General features: G+C 40.4%; 2 protein-coding genes across 3 annotated transcripts in view; one reads left to right on the forward strand and one right to left on the reverse strand.

Moving 5' to 3' along the window:
- Window positions 1-5,097: 5,097 nt before the first annotated feature.
- On the reverse strand, window positions 5,098-9,597 carry ankrd33aa (ankyrin repeat domain 33Aa). The gene is made up of 5 exons (XM_034209543.1): window positions 9,468-9,597; window positions 7,594-7,911; window positions 7,336-7,465; window positions 7,117-7,257; window positions 5,098-6,674 (listed from the first exon to the last, which is right to left on the reverse strand). The coding sequence occupies exons 2-5, from the start codon at window positions 7,849-7,851 to the stop codon at window positions 5,875-5,877; spliced, it is 1,329 nt and encodes a 442-aa protein (XP_034065434.1). The 5' UTR covers window positions 7,852-7,911; window positions 9,468-9,597; the 3' UTR covers window positions 5,098-5,874.
- A 6,335-nt stretch (window positions 9,598-15,932) lies between these two features.
- Window positions 15,933-24,967, forward strand: part of arhgef25a (Rho guanine nucleotide exchange factor (GEF) 25a) — a 47,747-nt gene continuing 38,712 nt past the window's right edge. For both annotated transcript variants that reach the window (XM_034209488.1, XM_034209489.1), the window contains exons 1-2: window positions 15,933-16,491; window positions 17,731-17,869. In XM_034209488.1, the coding sequence (XP_034065379.1) occupies window positions 16,396-16,491; window positions 17,731-17,869 (235 nt within the window). In that variant the 5' untranslated portion in view covers window positions 15,933-16,395. The remainder of the gene's footprint in view (window positions 16,492-17,730; window positions 17,870-24,967) is intronic.

The raw sequence follows: 24,967 nt of genomic DNA on the forward strand, positions 1-24,967 counted from the left end.
TGGGACGTTTGTGTCAGAATCGAAAACAAAAAATGAGGGAGCGCAAACGAGAACGCTGCAGCCGTGCAGCGAGAGCAAAAGTCTGATCATTGAGAAAGAAGAAACAAGAACTGCAAACAAAAAGATATGTTAAAACAAAGAAAAAGACTTATAGTTTACATGATTACACAAATGATTTGTTTGCAATTTATAGTTTTATTTTTGAAATAAAATGTATTTTGCTTGATTTTCTCTTAAACTCTTAGTTTTGCTTGATTCTGAGAAAGTGTTCCTTTATCTTTATGAAACAAAACTAATCACCATATAATAACATTGCTGTAGTTAACAACAAGAACTATACTATTCCCCCTACTGCACCTTTCATTTTCACTACAATCCTATTTTCACAAGAACTTATGATACACCCTATATCTTACAGTGAACAATGAACTTAAATGTCCCCACTTTTTCCTCAAGGCGTTAAGATTCTTTATATGAAGGAAGCTTCTTCTCCTTTTCTAATCTATGACTATGCAACTAGCAAAACAGATACAAAAAGATAATGTGAATACAATATTCTCAGTCTTGTACAGTGTTTGCACTGTTTAGTAGAACCTGCTCTTGTGTCATTCTGCACAGTTTTTATCCTAAGCATCAATGAATCAATGAGCGTAACCCATTTTTGAGTGAAGTAGGACATTATGATACAATGTTCTTCTTTATCCTGACAATCTGTGTGTCTAATGGATTTGGGTATTGTTGTAAATCTTACATTTCCCCTCACATTGATGGTAATACAATCGTGCTCAAAAGCCTTTCTGTTACTGCAGTCAAAGTGTCTCTTTATGGAAAATACGTTTGTCTCTTGGATGCCAGACAGACTCGGCTGTGTGAAAACACTTCATTCAGTAGAGCCTGAGAGAGATAACTTAATGTCTGTAATATAAATTCCTGCCTTGTTCTCAGGCTCCATAATCTCTCAGTTTTTGGTTTATGTCTAGCGAAACAGCTGGAGGCTCTCACGTCAGCTGTCATGTAGGAAAGAAACTCTCTTTTTAATCTGCACTTATAACTCTCTTCTACTTATCTGTGATTCAAAGAGACACATGTTCAAATTCCCTTGAGGTTTTCTTTAGAGGGCACTATTTATTGTATAATCTACTACAAATTTGCTTTAACAGACACATTTTCATACTGGTTTTTTATGAGCAAGTTCTTAATAAAGCCACAGCTTAATTCGCAACTAGTAAACTTTCTAATAGTCAATCTTTTTTTCACAGACAGCCTGTCACAAAGCCCATAGAATACAAATGTAATCCTGACCATAGTAGTTTTCATGACAAATGTAAAGTGTTCCTTCATTACAGTCTAGAGATATTTATCTTCAGAAATGACCTCAGGTCACCAAGTTCCCCCCTGTGAAGAGGAAGTGAGCCGCAACGCTGAAAATATAGTGTGAGAATGTTTGTAGACCTGTGCTCTAGCTTAATGTTGTTGTATGAAACTTTAGATATTTAAATCAAACAAAGATTTCTTCATTTAAAATTCCATGAAATGTTTTTGAGCATATTCAAGTTGTACACAAGCTAATTGTGATGTAATGACACTGCACATTGGATTAAAAGATTACAGGCTATAGGGCAGGGGTCTGCAACCTTTTTGACCAAAAGAGCCATTTTGCTCCCTTTTCCAAAACATTTATTTGGTCTGGAGCCGCAAAACATATTTCATAGTTTTTTATTGTTATATCAGACAACAACTACAGTTTTTTTGCATTTATTAGGCTATGTATTACATGGTATAAAACTGTTAACCTCTAATAAGAAACAAATAACTCTTATAAGGAGAATTACAAATAATACACAGGCCTACTTTAAAATAAATTAAACACAGCACTTGGGGAGTCCTCTGCACATTTGAAGGACATTTTTAAAAAAAATTAAAATGGGCCCACTTTGAAATAAATAAAACATATAGTTGCACCCTAAAAAGAGTTAAAGGTAGGGTAGGTAAGAATGGAGAAACCAGCTCGAGTGCGCTAGAATTTGAAAGTTCACAACCGGAAAAAATATGCCTCTTCCTTCAGACTTTCTTACAGAGTCCATCCTCCAACACACACGAACGCGCACATGACCAATGAGGGCACGAGATACGTTTGTGCACAGATGGAAGGCTGACAGGCAGTTAGGCCATCCAGTTATTTTAGCCGGGCCGGCTCAGATGATTGGTCGTGCTTTTTACAGTACTACGGCTTCCAGAGATACATTTTTGTATGTATTTATTGTCAAAGCATTTAATATATTCATTGCTATCGGGACGTTAAGAGCATTCCATGGAATATAACAAAAAGTGTTTTCTGAAATAAATTACATACCCCATTGAATTATGACTGAAGATCGTCAGCTGTCTTCCTCTCCCTTGTTGTTCCTCGATACGTAAAGGCTGCACCACCGTTGACAAATTCTCTCTACATACATGCCCGGCGCCGTGGGAGGGCCAGGGAGGGCCAGGCTCTCCCATTTGACATTCCTGCCCTCCCGAATAAACACGTTTTTTTATTATTTATACAAATTAAAAAATATATTTATTTTATTTTTTTAATTATAAATAAACTGTGAACTTTTATGCTACGATGTATGTGATGTCAGAACTAAACAACATCGCAGGCGCCAGGCTACGTCAAATAAATGCATGTGTCTGTTGTGATTTGTGATTCGTCCCCATTTAGACCAATCACAGCGTCACACTCTGCCGCCTATTCTGGATTTGTTTATTGTGCATTCTGTAGACTCCCATTTCTGTTTGAATTACAAAATGGACATAAAAAATTGGCTTAAAAGTCTAAGAATTTATTAAAACGAAATAGCGATGAAAGAACTGCAGCCGATGGTGCTGCTGGCGACCCTGCACCTGCCGTTGCAGCAGCACGCCTTAATGTCACAAGCTTGACCTCGGCAAACCCCGGGCTGAGTTAGCGATGATCTGGGGTTAATAAACCCAAGCAGGTGAAGCTGGATCGTTATCCAGGGAGATTGTTTTCAGGAAAGAACCGCACTTTTGCCGGTCTGTTGAAGATTCGTTAAAAGCAGACGCAGCCTTGTGTCTTCATCTGATGCGGCTTTTACTGTCAAAGGTTTTTGCGACTGGAAACACGCATTACAGACTGATAAAGGACTGCTAAGGCATGCCGCATCAAAAGAACACATTTCATGTGAGAGTGTGTGGAGAGAGAGACAGATACGCGAGGAAACAAATAAGGAAATTAGAACTTTGGTGCAGATCAGCTGCACGGAGCCATTATTACGTGTCAGCTGTCGTTGATATTATAGCTTTTTTAGCCGTCAACCAACTCCCTCTCAGAGGTGACTCGATTCACTCCACAGCATGTCCGAGTGCAGTGCATCGGAACATAAACCATGCCCAAGGCGGGCTAAACAGCTCATCGACTCCGTCTCTACTATTTCTCTCCGAGTGCAGCGATGAGGAAGCTGCCATCCTTAACCAGTGTGCCTTGCTCGTGATTTACCAGTGTCTGTGCTGCCACGCACACAATGTTTCAAAGTGGTTTCTACGTTGCCCTTTATTTGTGTATGTTTGCGATAAGTGTGCGTCTTTGCGCAATGCCGTTGGCCTTGCTGTTTGATATATATTGTGCCGCAGGCCCGCAGCACGTGACGGTTTTGTGGGCCCTCCCATGAAAATCATAGGCCCTCCCTTTAGATTTGTTCTGGCGCCGGGTCTGTCTACATATCAAACATACCTGTAAACCAGCATTGTTTGCTGTGAAAGCATATAACTCTGTCCACACAGAATTCAATCCTGTGTTCCTCCGGTACTTTTCTTTGATTTATCCATAGTTCGCTCATCGAGCCAGGGGTCAGGTTATTCGCCTCCAAGAAAAGGCGCTCGCGCGGGACCGCAGGATGTGACGCATATTTTAGTTGACCTAATTAAAACCGTTTTGTTTTTTATTTATGTGTCACAGTATCACCTCAAAATACCAGATACGAAACATTTTCAACCATGCAACAAAATATAAATAGTCCTACAAATACTTTTATTTCCTTCTTATTTTTATCTAAGCTCAAGGGAGCCAGAGCAGAGGGCTTAAAGGGCCGCATGCGGCCCGTGGGCCGCGGGTTGCCGACCCCTGGGCTAGGGTTTAAAAGCCACCTCATGCCACACCAGAGAGCGCATTATAGGCTTCCCTAGAAGCTCAAAGTTACTTTATTGTAAGAGAGTAACCAAGGTTATGTGCCAGAGGCTCATCTGTCACGTGAATGCCTATTAAGGAAATATTCCATTTATAGCTGTAAATACAAAATGTTCACGTCATACAATGGAGAAGTGTTTTAAGGAGCTGCGTAAGAGCAGTTAGTTTAAAATCCATTTATGTTCAGTAACTGTTTATTAACAGATCACTATATGTCCTATAACCACACTGACATATATTAATGTGGTTCTTTCAGATCCCTAATGTAAAGTGCAGTGAAGACAAACACATTCACTTGAAATGGTCAGTACATTTATTCAAAGCTTGCATTCACGCACACACACACACACACACACACACACACACACACACACACACACACACACACACACACACACACACACCACACACACACACACACACACACACACACACACACACACACACACACACACACACACACACACACACACACACACACACACACACACACACACACACACACACACCACACACACACACCCACACGCACACTCACACACACAAACATTTAGTCTGTCTTGCACTTTTTCAAGATGTAGAAGTCCTGAGTTTTCTGTGTCTCAAAATTATGCTATCATTTTTTGTAAGAACAATATATATATACATTAGTTTATATCTTATATTCTGTAATAGTTACATTATTTGTTGGAATGTAGGTATTGCAGTAATAGTTTTATGAGTTAGGATTGTATCAATCATCAAGAATATAGAATATATAAGAGATTTCTTACCAAACACATTATTAAGAAAAGATTTCCTGAGGAACATTGTGTAAAAATAGTTTCTATTTCAAATGTTACTTAAAGTGAGGTCTGCTATTCATATAATGCAAGCAACATTTCCGATGTCCTTTGAAAGCCCATCAAATATTACATAAAGCACGGCAGTATTGTACACCAACGAACAGTCATGTGCCACAGCCAGTTGGGTGTTAAAATCCTGTTAGATAGACATAATAAAGGCAGGTGCTACATTACATGTTGCAAACAGAGGAGATTGGATAGCCTTTAAAATTATACTGGTTGACAGAATTCAAAATAATGATCTCAATCAGACACATAGCTGCAATGTACTTCCTGTTTCTGAAACTTTGTCAACAGCCCTACTGTTTGAGCATGTGGCTTAGAGGAGCAAAGCACATAGGTTGAAGATGTTTACCCTCTTTTAATACAAATGTATCTGGCCATTGATCATATCAAAAGTATTTGCTATTGCTTTGTTTTTCTTTGGGTTCCGTCAAATACCATAATAGCATGCTGCATGGAGACCATAATACATTGATAAGTAATAATGTCATTGCAGGTGTTTGGTCAGTATTTCTTTGCATCCCCTACAATCTGTCAATTTATGAGGGGCTGAGCCATTCCAATGCATGTCACCGTGTATTTCCAAACCAAATAATATTTGGTTGAAAATATTTCAGTATTCCAAAGGTTCTGAAAAATGCATCACATATAGCAAATTCAAGTCATTCCAGTTTTCTCATCCCAAACAAGGGTTCAAAATTCATCATTGTGTTTTCATTGTCGATTCCTCACTTCCGAACCTGTATTCTACTAAAATAGACCACACTGTAATCACATGCTTGTCCCTGATGCATGTCTTTATCACAGTGAAAGATTTAAAGAAAAAGAAAATAATCATTTTTTGCTGGAATGTTTGGACCCCTTTGTTTTCTTTTCCTCGTCTTTTTTCTCTTGTTCCTGCTGCAGCTTATTTTCTCTCTTTTTCTCTTCCTTTGCCTCCTTGTACTTCCAGATAGGAGGCTCCAGGTATCCCATCTGCCTTTTCTTCTTCTTCTCTTTCTTTGGAGTTGGCTCCCCAGATTTTGTGACTTCAATCTTGGGAATACAGCCCGAGGGGAAGATGCTGTTTTGCCCCATGCTTCGGGGAATAAAGCTTCCAATGCCATTCTGCTGGCAGCAGGAGGTCAGACCCACATAGGTGGCTGACACACCTGTTTGAGAATCTGAGGTGGTGACGGAGCCATTACTGTGGGACACTGTGCTCTCCTCCAACTCCTTGATGTTGTGCTTTTCAAGCAGTTCAGGGATGGCAAACCGTCGCTTGCCAATCTCTGGGGGGCTTGAAGGACAGAGTGGACGGCAAGCAGTGGCTACCAGGGGGCTGTGGAGGCCTGTAGTCATCCGCACCATGTGGTCCATGACCCCATTGTCTTGGGCGTCTTGAGGGAAGCTGAAAGAGAAGCTGTTTTTTAAGCAATGCCTTAGCTTCTGACCAGCTGTTTTGGTGGCGGTGGCCTTCGCTACAAGTAGCTTCAGCTCAGGCCACTCAGGAATGTAACTTTCACAGAATTGCACAGCGACCGGATGAACAAACAGGCGGCGTATTCTGTTAACAGTCTCAAACCTCCCTGTCTTAATGGCCCAGTCATTTAGACCTCTCCCCTGCACCAGGTCTATGGCATTCATATCCGCACCTGCACATGAAAAGTGGAGAAAATATACTGTCAAAACAAGAACACAAGTTTTATAATCACTGGAGGCCGAGGGACCTGGGTAAATCAATTGCTCCTTCAGTAAAATTACCCCACCATGTGGTCACATTTGGGGCACAATTTATTGACTTGATCAACAGTGTTAACACAGTTAATCAGGCTATTACACAGAATTACAAAAAATGATAAATATATAAAGATCAGGCCAGAGTTCTTAGGATTTTCTACAACTCATTTTTGGAGGAAGACTATGTCAATAGTTTTCATACTTGAATCCATGTTGTTTCTTCTCAACCATTAGATATGTACCATGCATGAAGGTCTGTACCAATTTCCAAAAATGAATCTATTGTCAGAAGTTCCTCTTTTCAAAATTGTGAAATGCTGCAAAGTGTATAGGATGTCTCATGTACCATTAACTTACCATGCATTAGCAGGGCGGACACACTCTCTGCCTGGCCCTGCAGGCCTGCCTTGATGAGGGCTGTGAAGCCGCGGGGATCCCTGACTTCAGTGTCCACACCAGAGAAGAAGTTAAGGATGAAGTTTAGAATGGTGACAAAGCCTGCATTGGGGGGGGAAAAAACATTATATTCATATGCCCTTATGTTGATGTTATATGCTGTGTATGTCTTAGACTGACCTGCCTGTGCAGCAATCATGAGGGCAGTGTTGCCATCATTGTCCTGGTGATTGATGTCAATCATTGGACATGTGTGCAGCATGGTGACTATGTCAATAAACCCCTTGACCACAGCCAGCATCAGTCCATTCTGAGGGGGATCAAGGTAGAAATAAATGTACTTTTATGAAAGTATTAGTTGTCTGTTCTAGAAAATATCCCAAATTCCAAAGTCACTTTAGTTGTGTGATTAAAAAGAAACAATGAAATCCATCTCACCCTGCCGTTGATGTCCAGTTCCATAGCCTCGTCTTTAGTGACTCCTCTCTCCAGGATCTTGAGCAGGGATGTGGGATCGTTCCTAGCACAGGCCTCGTACACTGTTTTAGCCGGCTCTGTATACTTCCCTTCCATTTCATATTGGGGAAGCACCGAGTCATCAGAAAGCACACTCCCTGAGTCCGAATCATCCAGGAGGATCTCCGAGTCCCCGGAGGGGCCATCGCCCAGGTGGGGGTCATACTTTGAACTGGCCATTGGACCCCCTTCTGCCTGGGATCACACCTGGGTGTCAGGTCTGTTGCGCAACACCCACATCTTGAATAGGAAAATATAAATGTTGTTATGATGGACACAAATTGAACACATTTTCTAGTTTCCCCCATTTCCCCCAATTGATGAGACAACTGTGCACAACCTCTGAACTCAGTAGACCAAAGGGGGCTGCAGTGAAGGGCATCCCTTAACACCATTACACTTTGTATGCCTGTGTAATGCATTTTTTGTAATGCTGTGTAATAGACAAAGAGCCAGGCAAACCCTATTCTATTTTACAGTCAAACAGCTACTTGTTTTTCTAGATATCTGAAATGGCATTTTTTGTTGCAAATTACTAGTTTATTCTTATTCTTTATGTCGGGTAGAAATGGACATCTTATGTGCCAATCAGATACTGTCAAAAATCGATTCTTGGGTAAAAGGTGTGTGCAAAAGAAATATCCTTACAACTGAATTTTGTTTTGTGCCACCTTGAGCAGGTTTGTGGACATTTTCTTCTCCTCAAAATAAGCCTCTTACACTAGATCAAGTATGACTGGAGGACTGATAAAACAACACTGGCAGCCTTTTGATGTTGACGTGTTAAACATATCTGATGACTTGTAAGGGCCGTGTGTAAGGCACAGTGCCTAAAGAGAATGACCTCACCACCTGTTGGAGCGGCTGATCTGTAAGTCTGTGATTTACAAGAAGGATAAGCTGACTTTAACAACATGCTTTTTGCCTATATTTGCTCACCAGCTCAGCCCATTATAAAAGAGAAGAATAAAGGGTGTAGTTATGACTGAGTGTAATATTTGCAATATTGCATACTTGTATGTAAAAATACGAGAGATGCATAGATATATCAACAAGTCAATTCCGGTACAAGAAAAACTGTAGGCATTTGCAGAAGCTCAGCCTGTGAAAGTCGTGTGAATGTGGGCATAGTAGGAGGAGGGTAGTGGGTTGAGAAAGGCCATATGGTGCCAGAAGCAATGGGGGGCCAGGCTAGTGACAGCATCTGTCATGGTGTCTTAACCATGCCACACTGCTCTGCATTACAAGTGCACTGGGGTATCCAGTGTGTTTTCTGGTATACATAAAAAAAACTATACAAGTACAAATATTCTGTTTGTATGAAACCAGTGATACACGTATTCAATCTTAATGTTTTGAAGGAGCTGGAGATGAGAGTGGAAAGAGTGTGATTTGGTCCTGCATACAACACTACACCATATCCACATGAGGCAACCAGATTTCACAAAAGCAGCTTTGCACCTGCTGACACTTTATTAGAGTAATAGCATCTTTTGGCAAAGCTCTTGTTAACAAATTAAATAGCTCAACTCCTTTAATCCCACAAACACATGCTCCTATTTCAGCATTGTGTCAAGAAGAAGGTAGATTACTATCACACAAACGTTTCTCTCTCTTTCTCCTTCTGCACAAACACAGATGCTCTATTTTTTACTCTGCCATTGTGGCCTACACTTCCTTCTAGATTAACACCTTGCAAAGGGTCATTTGCTGAATCCTAATGGTGAGGAGTGGAGTGAAGATGAAACAAAAGTAGCAAAAGTTGTTTAGAACAAATAGTGATAGCAAATGCTCACCCTAAAATAATCCAGCCATTGGTTACTCCTCTTCTCTTCTGCAGTCAAACCAAAACCATCTTCATATTGTGGACTTTACTTCCTCCTCTTGGCTCTTGGTAGAAACTGTTAACGTTTAAGTTTCCCAAACTGACTTCAGCTGAATGCCTTCCCCCTCCTCTCATCTTCCCTACTGGCCAGTTAGGTTGCCTCCTCAACCGGCAATCTGTCCAGGTCCCAACATAGACTCTGCCGTCCTAAGTCAGGCAACTTGCTCTCTCCCTCTCATCCTGATTAGAGAAGATTTAAGGATTAAGAGAAAGAAATAGACAGCAGCCAACCGTGCTCCCTTTACAGTCTGTTAAGTTAGTCTGCTCTCTATTTCTTCTCCCGCTCACTTGTTTCCACAGCTCTCCCCGAGTCACTCCATCCACAGCTCTCTGCTGCCCATCTGTTGTGTCAGGAAAATATCTCTAACCGTCCAAATCAGTGTGGTGACTGAATCATAGAGGCTCTGGCTCTTAAATATGTCTTTCTGCTGAGGACCCCCTGCCTGATTAATTTCAATGTGTCTGCGTGATGAGAGGCAGCATCTTGGGTCTGTTTTCCCATGGAAATCCATTTGCTGAGACAACAAACTAACCCTGCTGCTACTCTGCTGCTTTGCTCGTAATTATTCCCATGACAGGGATGACACATGCAGACATGCAAAGAAACACAAGGGCATTCTGTGATGCATGCACACAATTGCTCAGATATAAGATGCTATGCACACATGAACACACATGGTACAACGACACAGATGCTCAAATAGTGAAAAAAATCTGCACGCTTACACAATAGGCATTAAAGAAAACATGTTTTTTCTCTATCACGATTATGCTTTTAACAAGCCCAGATCAAAAGAGAGCGCACATATTATTTTGTATTAGTATTCACATTTTCATCAAACGTTCATTTAATTGTCTTAACCTGGTGTTTCGGGTAACGAGCCAACAACAAAATCACAAATTGGAAGTCATTTTATATTTCATTGATAAGAAACCAGGCCAAGACACTTGAATAATTGTTTTCGTATTAGTTTCACGATGGTTCCACAGCCAAATCCTACATGTGGACAGGACTATTGCGTAACAGGTTTATTCATATCATCACAGACTCAATCACATGGTTTTAAAGGTGCATGTTAATAGATTAACCCTGATAGTGAATTCGAGGAGAGCCAATCTGTGACTTCGAACATGTGAATGAAACCTGATTTATGCAACATTTCCTCTGTTAGAGGGATGACTACTGCCCCCTTCTGATCAAACTGGACCATGCAGTGATTATCCATGAATCTTGTTTATGTAATTCAACATGATATTCAGACTGTTCATGTTTAAAATAGCTTAAAAATGAACCCTAATCCTCATTATCTACACCCCCTTCAAATGTATCAACAAAAGTGTAACGAGGCACATCTTGTTTGCTCTGCACTTACATGTCTTTATTTTACAGTTTAATCCTAAAATACCATCAACGAGTTCTATTAGATACTTCATGCCATAACATTAACCAGCAAAACGTGTTTAATATAGAGCTCTGTCTTGACTTAGAAAAGCCACTGTGACAAATTGGACGCTCACTCAAAAGCATTTTGATCTGGAGAATTATAGTTGCTGATCTGCTCTGAAGAGTTAGCCAACATGAGAACATAATCTCTCTAAAACCATCAAATGACCAATTCCTTATCAGAAGCTGCCTCAGATCAGCATCAGATCAGATATAACATCACATTAACTTGACCCATTAATCTAAAGGTGTTATGTTTAGACACAGGAGCCTGAGGTGGGTTTTGACCGCTCACTGATATGAAACACAGGAAGTAGAAGAAAGTTCATGATTGGGGGAAGATTTATAGCTTGTGAAAGGTCAAAATAAGTGGATAGGAAGATTTTCAGAGGAAAGGGAAGTCTGTTTGGCAAAACAGGGTGGGGTAGTGTGTGTGTGTGTGTGTGTGTGTGTGTGTGTGTGTGTGTGTGTGTGTGTGTGTGTGTGTGTGTGTGTGTGTGTGTGTGTGTGTGTGTGTGTGTGTGTGTGTGCAGGGGCACCGTAAGGGGGTGAAAAGTTAGGACGATTCTAAGGGCCCGTGACTGACAGGGGCCCAAACTATTTTAGAACATTAAGAAAAAAAAATGTAAGTAACCAATGTGATATCTTTTCATGGGGCCAAAATCCCTGGCGGTGCCCCTGTGTGTGTGTGTGTGTGTGTGTGTGTGTGTGTGTGTGTGTGTGTGTGTGTGTGTGTGTGTGTGTGTGCGTGTGTGTGTGTGTGTGTGTGTGTGTGTGTGTGTGTGTGTGTGTGTGTGTGTGTGTTATCCTGTTAGATATACAAGACTGATCTCACAGCTGTACCAGGCGAGGGCAGCAACATACTTCAACATCAGCATTGCTTGTTTATCACATAGTAATGTCCCAAAGATGTTTACAATATATTAACTAATCTGATGTATGTGAGTGAAGTACATGTTGTTCTGACTCCTACCTCTTGACAGTGCTCACACTTTCCTTTTAGGGTCACAGATATTTGCCTCCTGTTCTGCAAATTCCTAACAGAGTTATTCACTCATCATCGCTGCAAAAGACAGCTCAACTTCTCCCCAGGCAGCAGAGTACCCAGCAGGGGTCACTGGTAGAGCAAAATCCTTTTTGGAAAGAAGCTTGGGAAGCAACAAACTAAGTTTAGCCAGCTTGGTGACTGATGTTAAAGACAGCCATGTGCTCAGCTAATATTAGACAGTTGGCAGTCTCTACAGGAAAGTCTCTTAGGTCAGACTCTAGTCTACGATCATCTGCTATATTATTTCAGTCTACGGGTTAACACACAGAACTCATGCTAGTTGTTTAAAAGTGTTTTTCCTGGAGGGATCAGGTGTATGGAAGGAAACACGGAGCCGGAGGAAACATTACTGAAGGTGTAATGCAAACATATTGCAATGGGAAATGGACGTTTTTTGTTGTTGTTGCTTTGATACAATGGTGGGTGACTAATGCATGGGTAACAAATACTGCACACTAAGACAATGATTTGCTCAAACCTTTGAGTAATTCTCTTTTACTCAAAACCACAAAATGAGACTTGCAATGGGCTGGGTTAGTGTTGGGTTAGGGCAAGAAAACATGAGGTAGAAAAGTATTCAAATGGGCACCACTACTCCTTTAATTCTGGTTGTGCATATTCTTTTCAAAATATTTAAAGGAGGTTGACAAAAAAGTTGACTGATAACAACGTAATATTGCATATTCTGAAATAACTTTACACGATTCAGCTGGCTCAACAGAGAAATACGAAACCTATTACTTTTGAAAGATTCCTTGTAGTTTGTTCCATATGGAATTGTAAGAGTAGTTTTAAATGAAAGCAAGGCAGTACAGGTCAACATTTTATACTGTTTTTACTTTTGTCATTTCATGCCTTTTAAGAGCAAGTGGAGAGAGGACAGGGAATGATGTGAGGCGGATTAGAACCCAGTATAACGTGCTTCTCTTCTAGCTGCCCTGCAGAGAAATTGATTCTGATGTGTCCAGTCAGCCTTGACCTTGTGCTAAAGGCTAGTCTGAGCGATGTGGAAACTTTGTATGATCATTCACAACGTGGTTGTTGAAAGCAATCATTGCTTCTTCCAATTCCAAGCTTAGTGTTTCCTCATACTCACATCTTCACCTCTGCCAGTACAGTATTTCTCAGAGGTTTTTACTGCTGACTAAATGTTCTCAATAAAGATGAAAACCAGATCTTCTATAACACCCAAAGCAATCAGGAAAAACCCACGTTTGGTATAGTGTGAAGCATTTGAAATATCTTTCTTAATATTTGACAAAACGCTACCACAATCTTAGAAAACAATCCAAACAATGAATATGAAATACTTAAAGATATAAACCAATTAGGAATATGTGTCGCAAGGTTTGGATCTCTGTTATTTACTATTTGCATAAACTGCCTCAGGCACAATATAACATACCCATCCTTTTATTTCTATGCTGATGAAACTGTCAAACTATACTTTGCATCCACTTTTGCAAAGGCTTTTTGAGTATCATCAGTATATATATCAGGTAAAGGAGTTTTTATGTAACAATGACATCCTGTCTAAACATCAGTCAGGCTTCAGAAAGCAACACAGCACCATCACTGCCACAATGAAAGTGGTAAATGATATTATGAGTATTTTAGATAATAAGCAGAGTTGTGCAGCTCTATTTGTTGACCTATCCAAAGCTTTTGATACTGTCGATCATCGCATTTTGAAGCAAAGGCTGGTCAGTATAGGCATGTCCAGCCATGCAGTGGGGTGGTTTGTAAACTACCTCTCTGAAAGATCCCAATGTGTTCAGTTTGATGGGCTGTCTTCTGAGTGGTTAAACATCACTAATGGTGTACCACAAGGTTCAGTTTTAGGTCCGCTATTATTCTCTATCTATATTAATAGTTTAGGTGAAAATGTCGAAGGAGCAACCTTACATTTTTATGCGGACGATACCGTTATGTACTGTGCAGGTCCCTCGATTAACGAGGCTGTTGTTAAATTACAGGCTGTTTTTAACATTATTCAGGCTCAGCTCTCTGAGCTTAAGCTTCTTTTAAATGTGGATAAAACCAAGGTAATGCTCTTTTCTAAAGCTAAAGCTAAAAATACACCAAAGACTGCTTTGGATATTGTAACTACGCAAGAAATACAACTTGAAGTGGTTACCTGTTACAAATACTTGGGTATCTGGCTTGATGACTGTCTCACTTTTAAACTTCATGTCAATAACCTGCTTAAAAAGCTGAGGCTTTAGGCTAGGTTTCTTTTACAGAAATAAGTCCTGTTTCTCGCTTGAGGCCAGGAAAAGGCTAGTCACTGTGACCTTTTTACCTGTGCTGGATTATGGTGATTTGTTATATATGAATGCACCTGCCAATTACCTGAGCAAGTTAGATGCTGCGTATCACAGTGCACTGAGATTTTTGACAAATTGTAAAGCACTTACGCATCACTGTACCCTGTATACCAAGGCGGTTATGCCATCACTTACTGTACGGAGGCTCAGTCACTGGTACTTTTTCATTTACAAAGCCATGTTGGATAAACTACCATCTTATATCTGCTCCCTGATCTCTCTGCGAATTGAAAGTACTTATTGCCTGAGATCGCATGCTGTGGTTTTATTAAATGTGCCAAGTGCTAGGACTGTCTTAGGGAAGAAAGCTTTTAGATGTGCAGCTCCACTAACATGGAACAGTCTGCAAAAAGAATGGAAAATTACCAAGCTAGTACCACTACATGTTTTTAAAGCTCGGTTGGATGCTACAAAATCAGATGCTGTTGGTACCTGTACTTGTGGTTAAATATGTAAATTGTAATCCCTGTACATTTTGCTGTATGATGTCCTTTTGTTGTTCATGTTTTCATGTCTTCTTGTGGAACCTACTGCTGCAGGTCTCCCTTGAAAAAGAGATCATTGATCTCAATGGGATTTTACCTGGATAAATAAAGGTTTTGAATTGAATTGAATGTACTGTATGTGATATTCGAGTACAAGAACAGCTTTGTCAATGGAAAGTTGTTTACAATTATTGTTCCCAAAGCCAGAGCTACATTGAAAACCAATGGAACAATCTACAGGCTGATCTTATCTATCTTCAAATGCTTTTAAATGTTTTAGTATTAGTCAAATCTTTCATGGTAATTGTTGAAACTCTGTGTTGCTTGACCAAGTCTTCCTTGTTTAAGAAATCTTTGAAATCAATGGGACACATCTGGTTACGTTTAGGCTAAGTAATAAATAATTAAACCTTTATATTAACACAAATTTATTTTCTCAGTGAAATTAGTTTGATCGTGTGTGTGTGTGTGTGTGTGTGTGTGTTTCCAAGATACAGACTCGGCTCATGGTCTGTAATCTGTCAGTAAACAATGTTGCAAGCCAAGCCTTCAATTTATAATGACAAATACTCATTCAATTAACCAGAAACAAATACTACTGGTTTGACTCACTAACCACTATTTCAGCAGTTTAATAAGGTGTGTGTCTTTGTGTGTGTGTGTCTGTGTGCAATCGGGGACAGTCTCTTAAATAGTTGAGCTTCATGGGCTGTGTATTCATACCTTATTTGGGGCTGTCCCGCTGCTTAGGTTCACACAATCCATGTATCACTGCCTGAGACGTGGGTAAGATAAAGAGAGAGTGTATGGTGCCAGGGCTGTTCAAAGAAAGTCCAGCAGAAAGAGATATTGAAAGGAATGATATATTTTGAGATTAAAAGATCCAGGTGGTGAAGACAAGGACCACAAAATGAAAGAAGGGCAAGAATGATGGAAGGAGGAGAGGTTTTGGAAAGGGGGGTGGTGACCCTTTATAGCCAATGAAGAACAAGAAAGGAGAATTCCAGGGAGGGTGATGTGGTAAGTCTTGAAGTCACGGCTCACCGTTTCAGCATTCAGTGAGAGAGACAGGAGGAGACTTCAACTTCCAACTACAACTTCACACAGAAAGAGACATCAGGAAGGCCCAGTAAATATTTTGACTGTCAAGAGGAACCTTATATTGAGCGACAAGTCGAAATGATTTTACTGGACTAAGCCAGAGTAAGGGACACCTCCAGCCGGCTCACCTGTGTCTGAATTAGAGGACGTAAGAGAGCGGGCCAATGAGGGAAGAGCTCTGAGGCTCCTGTCAAGACCGAAACATACCCATTTCTTCCTGGATCAATTATTCATATCATGAGATTTCCTGTGTGTCAGGCTGGAACAAGGCGGGCTGCCGAGGCTCAGCTCTAAACTGTGGCACAGTGCTCCGTCAGACAGCTGAAGGAGCAGAAAACAGGGTGACAAAAGAGATACAAGACCCAGAGAGACCAAGGGTCACAACAGCAGAGGAGATACATTTGAGGCAAGTTTTTGTTTGCTGTTTGTGGAAAATGAAGGCTCTACAGAAGAACCAGGGACGCACTGACCAGATGTTGGGAGCCATGGCTGACATGCTTACTTCCGTGGCCATGCCCAATCAGCAGTGGGTGAGTTGTAGATCTGTTTGTGTATACTGACTGTTAATATAATAGCATTACTGAATTAGATGAAAGAAAGCACATTCATTTTGGAGGTATTTTTAAGGGCTTCTGGAGCATGGGCTCGAGCTCATCTGTGGCACTGTTTTTTTTAAATGTATTCCATATTGTATTGCTTTTTATTCCATTCCATTGCAATGTAAATACTGTTATATATTTGTACTTAATATTTTATTATTTTTAATATTTGTTCTAGTTCTCTACCTGTGTTTTTTAATTATTTTATGTATGCACCATGACACCAAGTCAAATTCCTGGTACGTGTAAACCTACTTGGTAATAAACCTGTTTCTGATTCTGACATATTGCTGCATAGCTAGTTTATTTTGAGTCATCTATATCTTGGTCATAAACCTTAAAATGATTTAGTTAGAGAAGCAGAGAGAGGAAAAAGTGAGGGATGGAAGGATTGCTGGTCTCTGTTCAGTGCATAGGAGGAATCTTGAATGTTTCAGAACAGGAAACAGATTTGTAGTGATTAGACCATCTCACCGTAAACAAACTAATGTAGGTTTAACGGCCCACTGCAAACCACCAATTGCATTTCCTTTCTTTCCTCCTATTGTTTATCTGCCTAAAAACTGGAAAAGGTCCGCATTGATCTGGTTACCTGAAGCTATGTGTTATCTGATTGGTCGGACAAATCAATGACAGCCAAATACAATTTTATTCTTAAAAATATCAGGAAATACTTTTCTCATCCTATTCAATTGCAGAACTAATTGAATGTAAAAGCATAAATAAGTTGAATTTGATTAAACTGCAGCATGTAGGTTTCAACACAACATCTGGAGAATCAACATACAGAGGTGAGGGTGTACTAGAATGTTCATCTTGATAAATCATTTCCTCCCAGACAGAGAGTGGTAAAGGAAAATATGATCTGCTGAGTACTTTATTAACCTTAACGCTTGAGGTGCTTGGTTTTGAAATAGATTCAAAGTGCCGTCTGAGAAGAAGTTCTTATCCACGCTCTGTGGCAGAAGTTAGACCTCAACGAGTTCTAAAGCATTCTTGCTCAGTGTGTAATGGAGAAAAGGATGAGGAAGATGCAGGGAATAGTGGAAAAACACAGCCACTGGTATAATGTTTTGTGGTTATGTGACCATAGGCACTGTTTATAATCTTACCATCACTTCCTCCTTGAGAGAAGGGCTCCACCGCTGACAAAGGCATCTCTGTGTGTAGCTCTCAGAGGGGGGTGAGGTGGACCTCCCATCAAGCGAGGAGGAGAAGGGGCCAGTGCAGGGCCGGTGGGAGCCAGAGGGGCTGGAGTGGGAGCAGCAGCCCACTACAACAGAAAACCCAGAGCGGAGAGAAAGAACAGGTAAGACCTGAACGGGCTGCACTGAGCGTGACAGACCGTTGTGTGACCCCAAACCCACAATGCTAGTCCAAACATTGGCCCTCACCAAACCAGTCGGAGCTTAGAGACTCACCGAAACACAAACTTCCAGCCCCAACTTTGATTCTTTGTGTGGAACGTCTCAGATTTATGTGCAGTGATGTCTGACACAGCCTGCTCAGCCACTCAATCACTTTCATGAACATCTGCTAGCCGCAGTCCGTGTAGCTGTTGACATACTAAAAGCAGTGAAGATTTCTAGATTCAAGACTCATGACATGAATAACAATCATGAATCAATAAGTGTGCATGTGCCACGTGGGCTGCAGCCAGATTCAGCTCAGCGTACTCTTGCATGTTAGCCATATGTGAACTCTGGATAGAAAGAGTCCTGAGTACCATCAGCCATATCAGATAGTGGTCATTAGGGAGGTAATAACTTCAGGAAAGTACCAGATGGGAGTCACTTGAGTGTTGGTAGTTTACTCTAATTAAACTCCACCCTCTGTATCCTCTATTAGCACTGATAGCAGTAAATTGCTTTGCTGTAATGTACCATACATAAGTATGTTTGAGAGAAAGAGTTCTTGTGTGTGTCCACACGCAAAACTTTCCAGATGGGGCAAGACAAGCGGTTCAGCTAACTCCCCTTCGCTTAACATTGTTGGTTACACTTATTCAGATTTAGCTGTGAAAGGGTTGCGTGCATTTCCATTTTCCTTGAGTGGAATGGAACAAAAGGATCTTTGTAGCTGGATCCGGGTTTGGGTTGGAGGGAGTGTGTGTGTGTGTGTGTATATACGGGGGGTTTGGTGGCGAGTACCATGTGGCTGGACCACGAACTGTTGTGCAGAGCAGTACATGGAGTACAGAAGGGGTGTGAGTGAGGCCAAGGGAAGCTGTCATTGATGCTTATCTGTAATGGTCTTACTCGGATGGGGTCTGCTGTTGAGGTTAATGCTTCCAAATATTATTTCAGTACACAGCTCAGTCCTCAGAAAAGAAAAGTAAAGATATGCATTATTCAGGGCCATGTGGAAGAATGATGACCAAAATAGATTGTTTATTCCAGTCGCAGACAAGCTCACTTGCTCAATTGTTTTTGCATTGCCCAATTTCCTCCGGATGGTAAATTGCATGGAAAATCGATGAAACACAAGGTGGAAAAACATGTGAACCACAACAACAAGATACAGACATCTTTGTAGCACAGAGTAGGCCTGAAGGAGAATAATTTAAATTTATCGGCTCTCAAACCGCAACAAAATCACTAGTAAAAAAAAGAACACACATCATAAATATAAACTTATTTAATACAAAAATCATATAAATAGATGTTTATATTATTATTGATTAAATTAAAAAGCCAATCTGCAAACATGTAGACACTCGGAGATGTTACATGTAGGTCACAGTGTTGTTTCCATCCCTTGCTGTGTCAGTGGAAGAGAAGGAGTAAAGAGCAGGGGCCCCTGCTTTCAATAAAGATGTGGTTGATGGGGCCATAAAGGCCATCTGTTATATGTTAGACACATCATGCCTGCTAGTGGCTTCCCAGGAATCACATGACAGTGCCAAACTCCACGAATTCAGATCCTTTCCCCCCATTTCTCAATTCGAGCTTACATTGCTCTCTCTTTGCGATGAATCTCACTACAGTGTGCCTTTCTATTTTTCTCTGATAATCTCCTGTTGTTTTCCCTCGTGTCTCCCTTTTGTTCTCCAGTCACATTATCTTCTTTTTATTTTTCCTCAAAGCCAGCTTTGGTATTTAAACCTGGCTCCCACATGCCCTATAGATCACACTCTCACCCCCCCAGACATTATGTGTGAAGTGTCTGTTTCGTAACACGATCAGTGATGGATGGCCATGTGTGCCCACGATGTTGTGTTTTTCAAGGTCAAATGCTTGAAGCCACATCAACAGGAAACTGCACTAAACCTCTGATCTGCAACTGCTCAATGGTCATGTTTACAGACATACGTATTGTGAATCCTTTGACACATTATTCGTGTAGGTAAAGATATGCCAATGAATGTCCTTATTTAAAGAAAACATAATATTATTTTAGCCACACAGAGATAGCGATAAACATAAATAGGACCATATTATTATGACATTCAATGCACAAGAATAGTGTTTTTTTTAATACAGTAGTATTACAATTTTTTCCAAATAAAATCCTAAAATATTAAATGGATATGAAGTACTTAAAACAAGGATTCGGTATAAGTGTCTAAAAAGCATTAAGCCTCTTTTTCTACCTCCTAAAGAAAATCGAGACTAATAAAAAAACACATTTATGTTTGGAAGGCTGGCCAGTTTAGCACTCAGAACATAACTTGGGTAAAGAATAAATGTTACCATTCACTTAATTAATGAGTAGATGTGAGTATAGCTATGTGGAAAATGCATGGCTCTGTCCATATCGGGCTCCATGAGAGGCTATCAGAGTGTGCCATCCCAGGAGGAGTGCAGATCCCAGAGGACCCTGAAATAAAACTGTGTGCTTGCTTGACCTTACATGGGCAGAGTTTAACCTGAAGCTGCATCATATTGTGTTGTAAGGGCCAAAGAATTAGAAAGCATTGCCTGGTGGATGGTGTAATTGTGTTTATTTCCATGGTTATAATATCTCACGTCTTCTATCATCATTCAGAAGACGTGTCAGGAAGTTGTTGGACTTGACCATGTTCTAATTCGTATTTGAAATGTTCTTCTAAGGAATGTCTGTGTTCTGTTTTGCAACATTGATGATGTTGTAAACATTGGACATAGAACAGTCGTGATTGTTTCATCACCTTTAAAGTTGAAGGGAACCGTTTTAATGTACACATCCAGCAGGTACAGAGCAACATTATCATTCATTTGGAGTTGATTTTGTGCTGGCAGGTTTAAGTTTAGAATTCTCTCTATCAGCTTCGAAATATCTGGCTTTTGAGTTGCTATGTCTAACTGTATCTTTAGTTATTTGGTGGTGAGCAGAGAGTTGTTGTTGTTGTTGTTGTTGTTTTTTTACAATATGTTTGCTGTTATGGCCTAAAATGTCTCTGTGAGAGTAATGTGGACACAATGCATAAAGTCTCTATTAGGCTGATTCATGTGATAATTCTCTGCAGATATATCACTATGAGCAACCCATTTGAAAATGTATGCTGCTTTAAATGATTAAGGACGACAGGAAATAATTTTGTGTCTATTTTGAGTTAAATTCAAGTTGTGTTTTAGCAAAATGTGGCTAGCTGGCAGGCGTTGGTCCGTCAGGTCACCTCACAGGTCACTGCTCTGCAGCACAGCTGGAAGCAAAGAGGCAGATGGTGACACACAAACACAAGTGTGCACACATTTACATGTATCTACAGACATAAATATGTTCCCAAACTTACCACGTACATCAGAACAATCATTTGCATTTGTTTAATCCGTTTGTATTAAAGATTTGCAGCATGATTCAGACTGTATTTCACATTAGCACAAAGACTACCTCTTAATCTCTTTTTCCGACAGAAAATCACTTTCCCTTGACATTAAAAAAAACCGGGTCATAGTAATTATTAATTAAGGATAAAGCAGCAGTGTTTCTCCATGTGTGGTCCCTAGGTTTGCTTTTGTTTAATTAACATGTTCTCCTTTGGGTGGCGTTTTAGCTCCGGCCTAAGCTTTGAGTCAGCAGCAGTCCCAGAGTCTCAGCATTGCTGCTTCTAGAGCAAGGTTCACAGAACGGTTCCAGAGAAATAAGGAGAGGGAGGGAGGCTGTGGGTCAGGTAGAGGAGGAGAACTCTGACAAGCACCAGTTTAAGTACAATCGCCATTGTTTTGTTTATTAAAGATGAGCTGGATGGGGTACGATTATAAGGAGGTTGTGTTTGTGTGAATGTTCAAAGTGTGTCTCTGTATGTATACTTGTAGTCGTGCGTGTTACATGAGTATCTTGGATGTTTTGAGAAACATGTCTCCCTGGGTGGTGTTCCTCCCCTCTGTGTGCTGCAGAGCTCTGCTGCCTGAGAGCTGCACTGCATGTTCAGGTATAACAGTGGGAGTTACTGAGTGGTACTAATAGTAAAGTGCACACAGAAATGAATGATTGCATGCACAACCCACCTGTCTCACTGATGCATGCTAGCAGTGTATTTTAGTCTAATTGGACAAAAACAGCATCCCTCTGCAGACGAGCTGCACAGAAAGGTTACTCTGTGACTTCTGCTCTACGATGGGACCTCAGCCAAAAGCCCAAAAAACTCCCCCTGCCTTAATTGGCGCTCAGCTGAGAGATGACGGGAGAAAGAAAAAGAAAGGAACTAAGGGAGGAAAAGCGAGGGAGAGGGAGGAAGGAAAATCTAAGTGAACATATTTTGGCAGGGTTTCAGCTGGCTGATGGGGTGAGGAGAGGCTAATGTCAGTGGGGGGTGGGGGAACACACTGCGTATAAGCCACTGCATATCTGCTGAACTCAAACTAGCTGTAGCCTTTATGCATAATGGTATCATATGAGTTCTGTATGTGTCTGTTCCTTCTGCTAGTGTGTATGTGTCAATACGGTACATTATAAATGAGTTTAATCCAGCAATGTGTATTGTTTTTGCGTATCTGTATTCCACAAATGTCAATACAGAAGAACATTAGAAAAATGCATTCTTTTGCATGAGCTCATTTAAATCTATAAATCATACTCGAGATTCCTCTCTGAACATGTCTCCTAAATGTTCCGACTATCTTGTACCCAGAGTGGAAAGACGATCATTCTCCTTGTTTGGCGTGCTTTGCTTAGACAAAAACACACACATCCTTCTACTTGCGTGCTTGTGGATAAGACAAGTCTTTACATCCAGTCCGGCGTGAACATATATGTATGGATTTTATCATTCTCCAGCACTGTAGGTGTCTTTCTCCACGTCTGCACAAGCTTACTGTACGTGTGCAGATGAATCATCTTTAGTGTCTCTCGTTTGGGGGAAGGAGGGAAAAAGCGCAGGAGTGAAGGAGCAAAGGAAAAAGATGAATGTATGTTAAAGCACAGCTCACTTCACATACACCGCTCCCCCTTTCAAACAGGGGAGGAACATTTTTTCCATATTTTTGTTAACATTCAGGGCTTCGCTCATGTCTCCAGGGCCTATTTTGGTGTTCACCTATTCAAAGGTTCCATTCGATATGAGAACATGTATACTGTAGGGCACGGGTGTCAAACTCAATTTCATCTCGGGCCACATTAGCATCATGGTTGCACTCAAAGGGCCAGTTTTATATACATACAAAAAATACATATATCAATATTTAATATATATATAAAATAATGTATTATATTACATTATTGCCTCTGCATTGGATTATTATCGGATAGGGTAATAACTTAAGTCTCTTCAGTGAGAATATCACAAAGTAATTTTAAAAGAAAAGCAACATTCTGGAAAAAAAGTCAAAAATAAAAAAATAAGTGACATTTTGAAAAAAAGTAACATTTTGGGAAAAAAGTAACATTTTGAAAAAAAATCAGATTATGAGAAAAAAATTATATTTTGAAGAAAAAAAGTAAAATTCTGAGAAAAAAGGCATATTTTGAAGAAAGAAAGTCAAATTCTGAGAAAAAAAGTCAAATTTGAGATGCATTGTGGGACATGTAGTTTATGGGCAACGTGCTTCTGTAAATCGGCATGTAACCTTATAATAAACATATTATATTCTTTGCAAGCTCTTGTAGGGCCTCATAAAATGAAGTCACGGGCCGGATTTGGCCCCCGGGCCTTGAGTTTGACACCCCTGCTGTAGGGTGTTGAAAATCATAATTTATACACAGAAATAAGATTTGTAGTCGTATTTGCATTTCAATCAAATATTACGATACGATACGATATTACTTTATTTGTCAGATCAAGTCTGAAATTTGACTTGCGTCACAGCAGCTCCATGTCCAACATCAACAGACAAATATCCAGACACAAATACATGAAACACAAACAACAAACATTTAACATAACAGCACAATCAGTGAGAGAAAAGCTGCTCAAAGAGCCTTCAGCGTGCATTTGATCTGGGATTTAGCTCTGTGTTTACTGTGAGGATTGACTGATGCACAAAGGAGTGCTTCATTCTGACTTTATTGAAACGTGGGATCCTGTGTCTCTGATTAGATGGTAGCAGTTCATATTCACTGTTCAGAACATGGTTTGGGTCAGAGATGATGTTGTTGGACAGCCTCACTAGGTTGTTATGATTGACCAACAATCTTTGAGCAGATTTTTAACAGGTGGAGCAGTTTTGATTTTAAAGCTGCTGACAAACATTTGTACCAGCCAGGTAGTATTGCAGTACTGTAGAATGGACATGATCACAGATGTAAAGAACAACAGAAGAATGTCTCTGCTCGCCCCAAAAGACCTAAGATGGCGGAGAAAATAAATTCTTTGTTTTGTCCTTTTGCACAGATATTCAATGTGATCCTTCCATGACAGCAGATGGTCAATCATTACACCCAAGTATTTGTATGAAACTCCCTGCTTGATTTCATCTGTATGGATGACAATGGGGACTTTATGGGAGTCAGATGGTGAGCCAAAAATGATTTCCTCAGTTTTCTTGGTGTTGATCTCAAGAGCATTGCTATCAGTCCACTCAACTACCTGATTTACAGCCTGTTGGTGCAGCTCAGGGTCGTCTGTGTTACTGAGCAGAGATATTATTGCAGTATCATCAGATTTGATTTGGTGTGTTGGTACGACAATCATCAGTGTATAGAGTAAAGAGCACAGCTGAACTCACGCAGCCCTGGGGGGCACCTACATTGCTTGTGATGGCAGATGACAGGGTTTTGTTAACCTTCACAAGTCACTCTACTAGTGAGGAAAGCAGCATACCAGTAAACCAGGTATGGATTTACTTCCATTTTGGCCATTTTTGACACCAAGATGTCTGCTTGAATGCTGATGAGAAGTCTAGGAAGAGGGCTCTTGCATAGGTGTTACGTTTATCTAAATGTTTAGTGATGATGTGAACCAAAGTGGCCACAGCATCTTCCGTACCGCACCCTTGTTTATAGGCAAATTGGTAAGGATCAAGTTTGTCTTGTGTTGTACTGATAAGAA

The sequence above is a fragment of the Gymnodraco acuticeps genome, unplaced genomic scaffold (assembly GCF_902827175.1).
Source record: "Gymnodraco acuticeps unplaced genomic scaffold, fGymAcu1.1, whole genome shotgun sequence".
Classification (NCBI taxonomy): Eukaryota; Metazoa; Chordata; class Actinopteri; order Perciformes; family Bathydraconidae; genus Gymnodraco; species Gymnodraco acuticeps.

Coding starts and splice junctions, on each gene's coding strand:
- ankrd33aa (XM_034209543.1), bottom strand. CDS start 7,851: ATGGCCAGTTCAAAGTATGACCCCCACCTGGGCGATGGCCCCTCCGGG. Junction 7,466..7,593: donor AACTGGACATCAACGGCAGG/GTGAGATGGATT, acceptor GATCCCCCTCAG/AATGGACTGATGCTGGCTGT. Junction 6,675..7,116: donor GTCCGCCCTGCTAATGCATG/GTAAGTTAATGG, acceptor TTTCATGTGCAG/GTGCGGATATGAATGCCATA.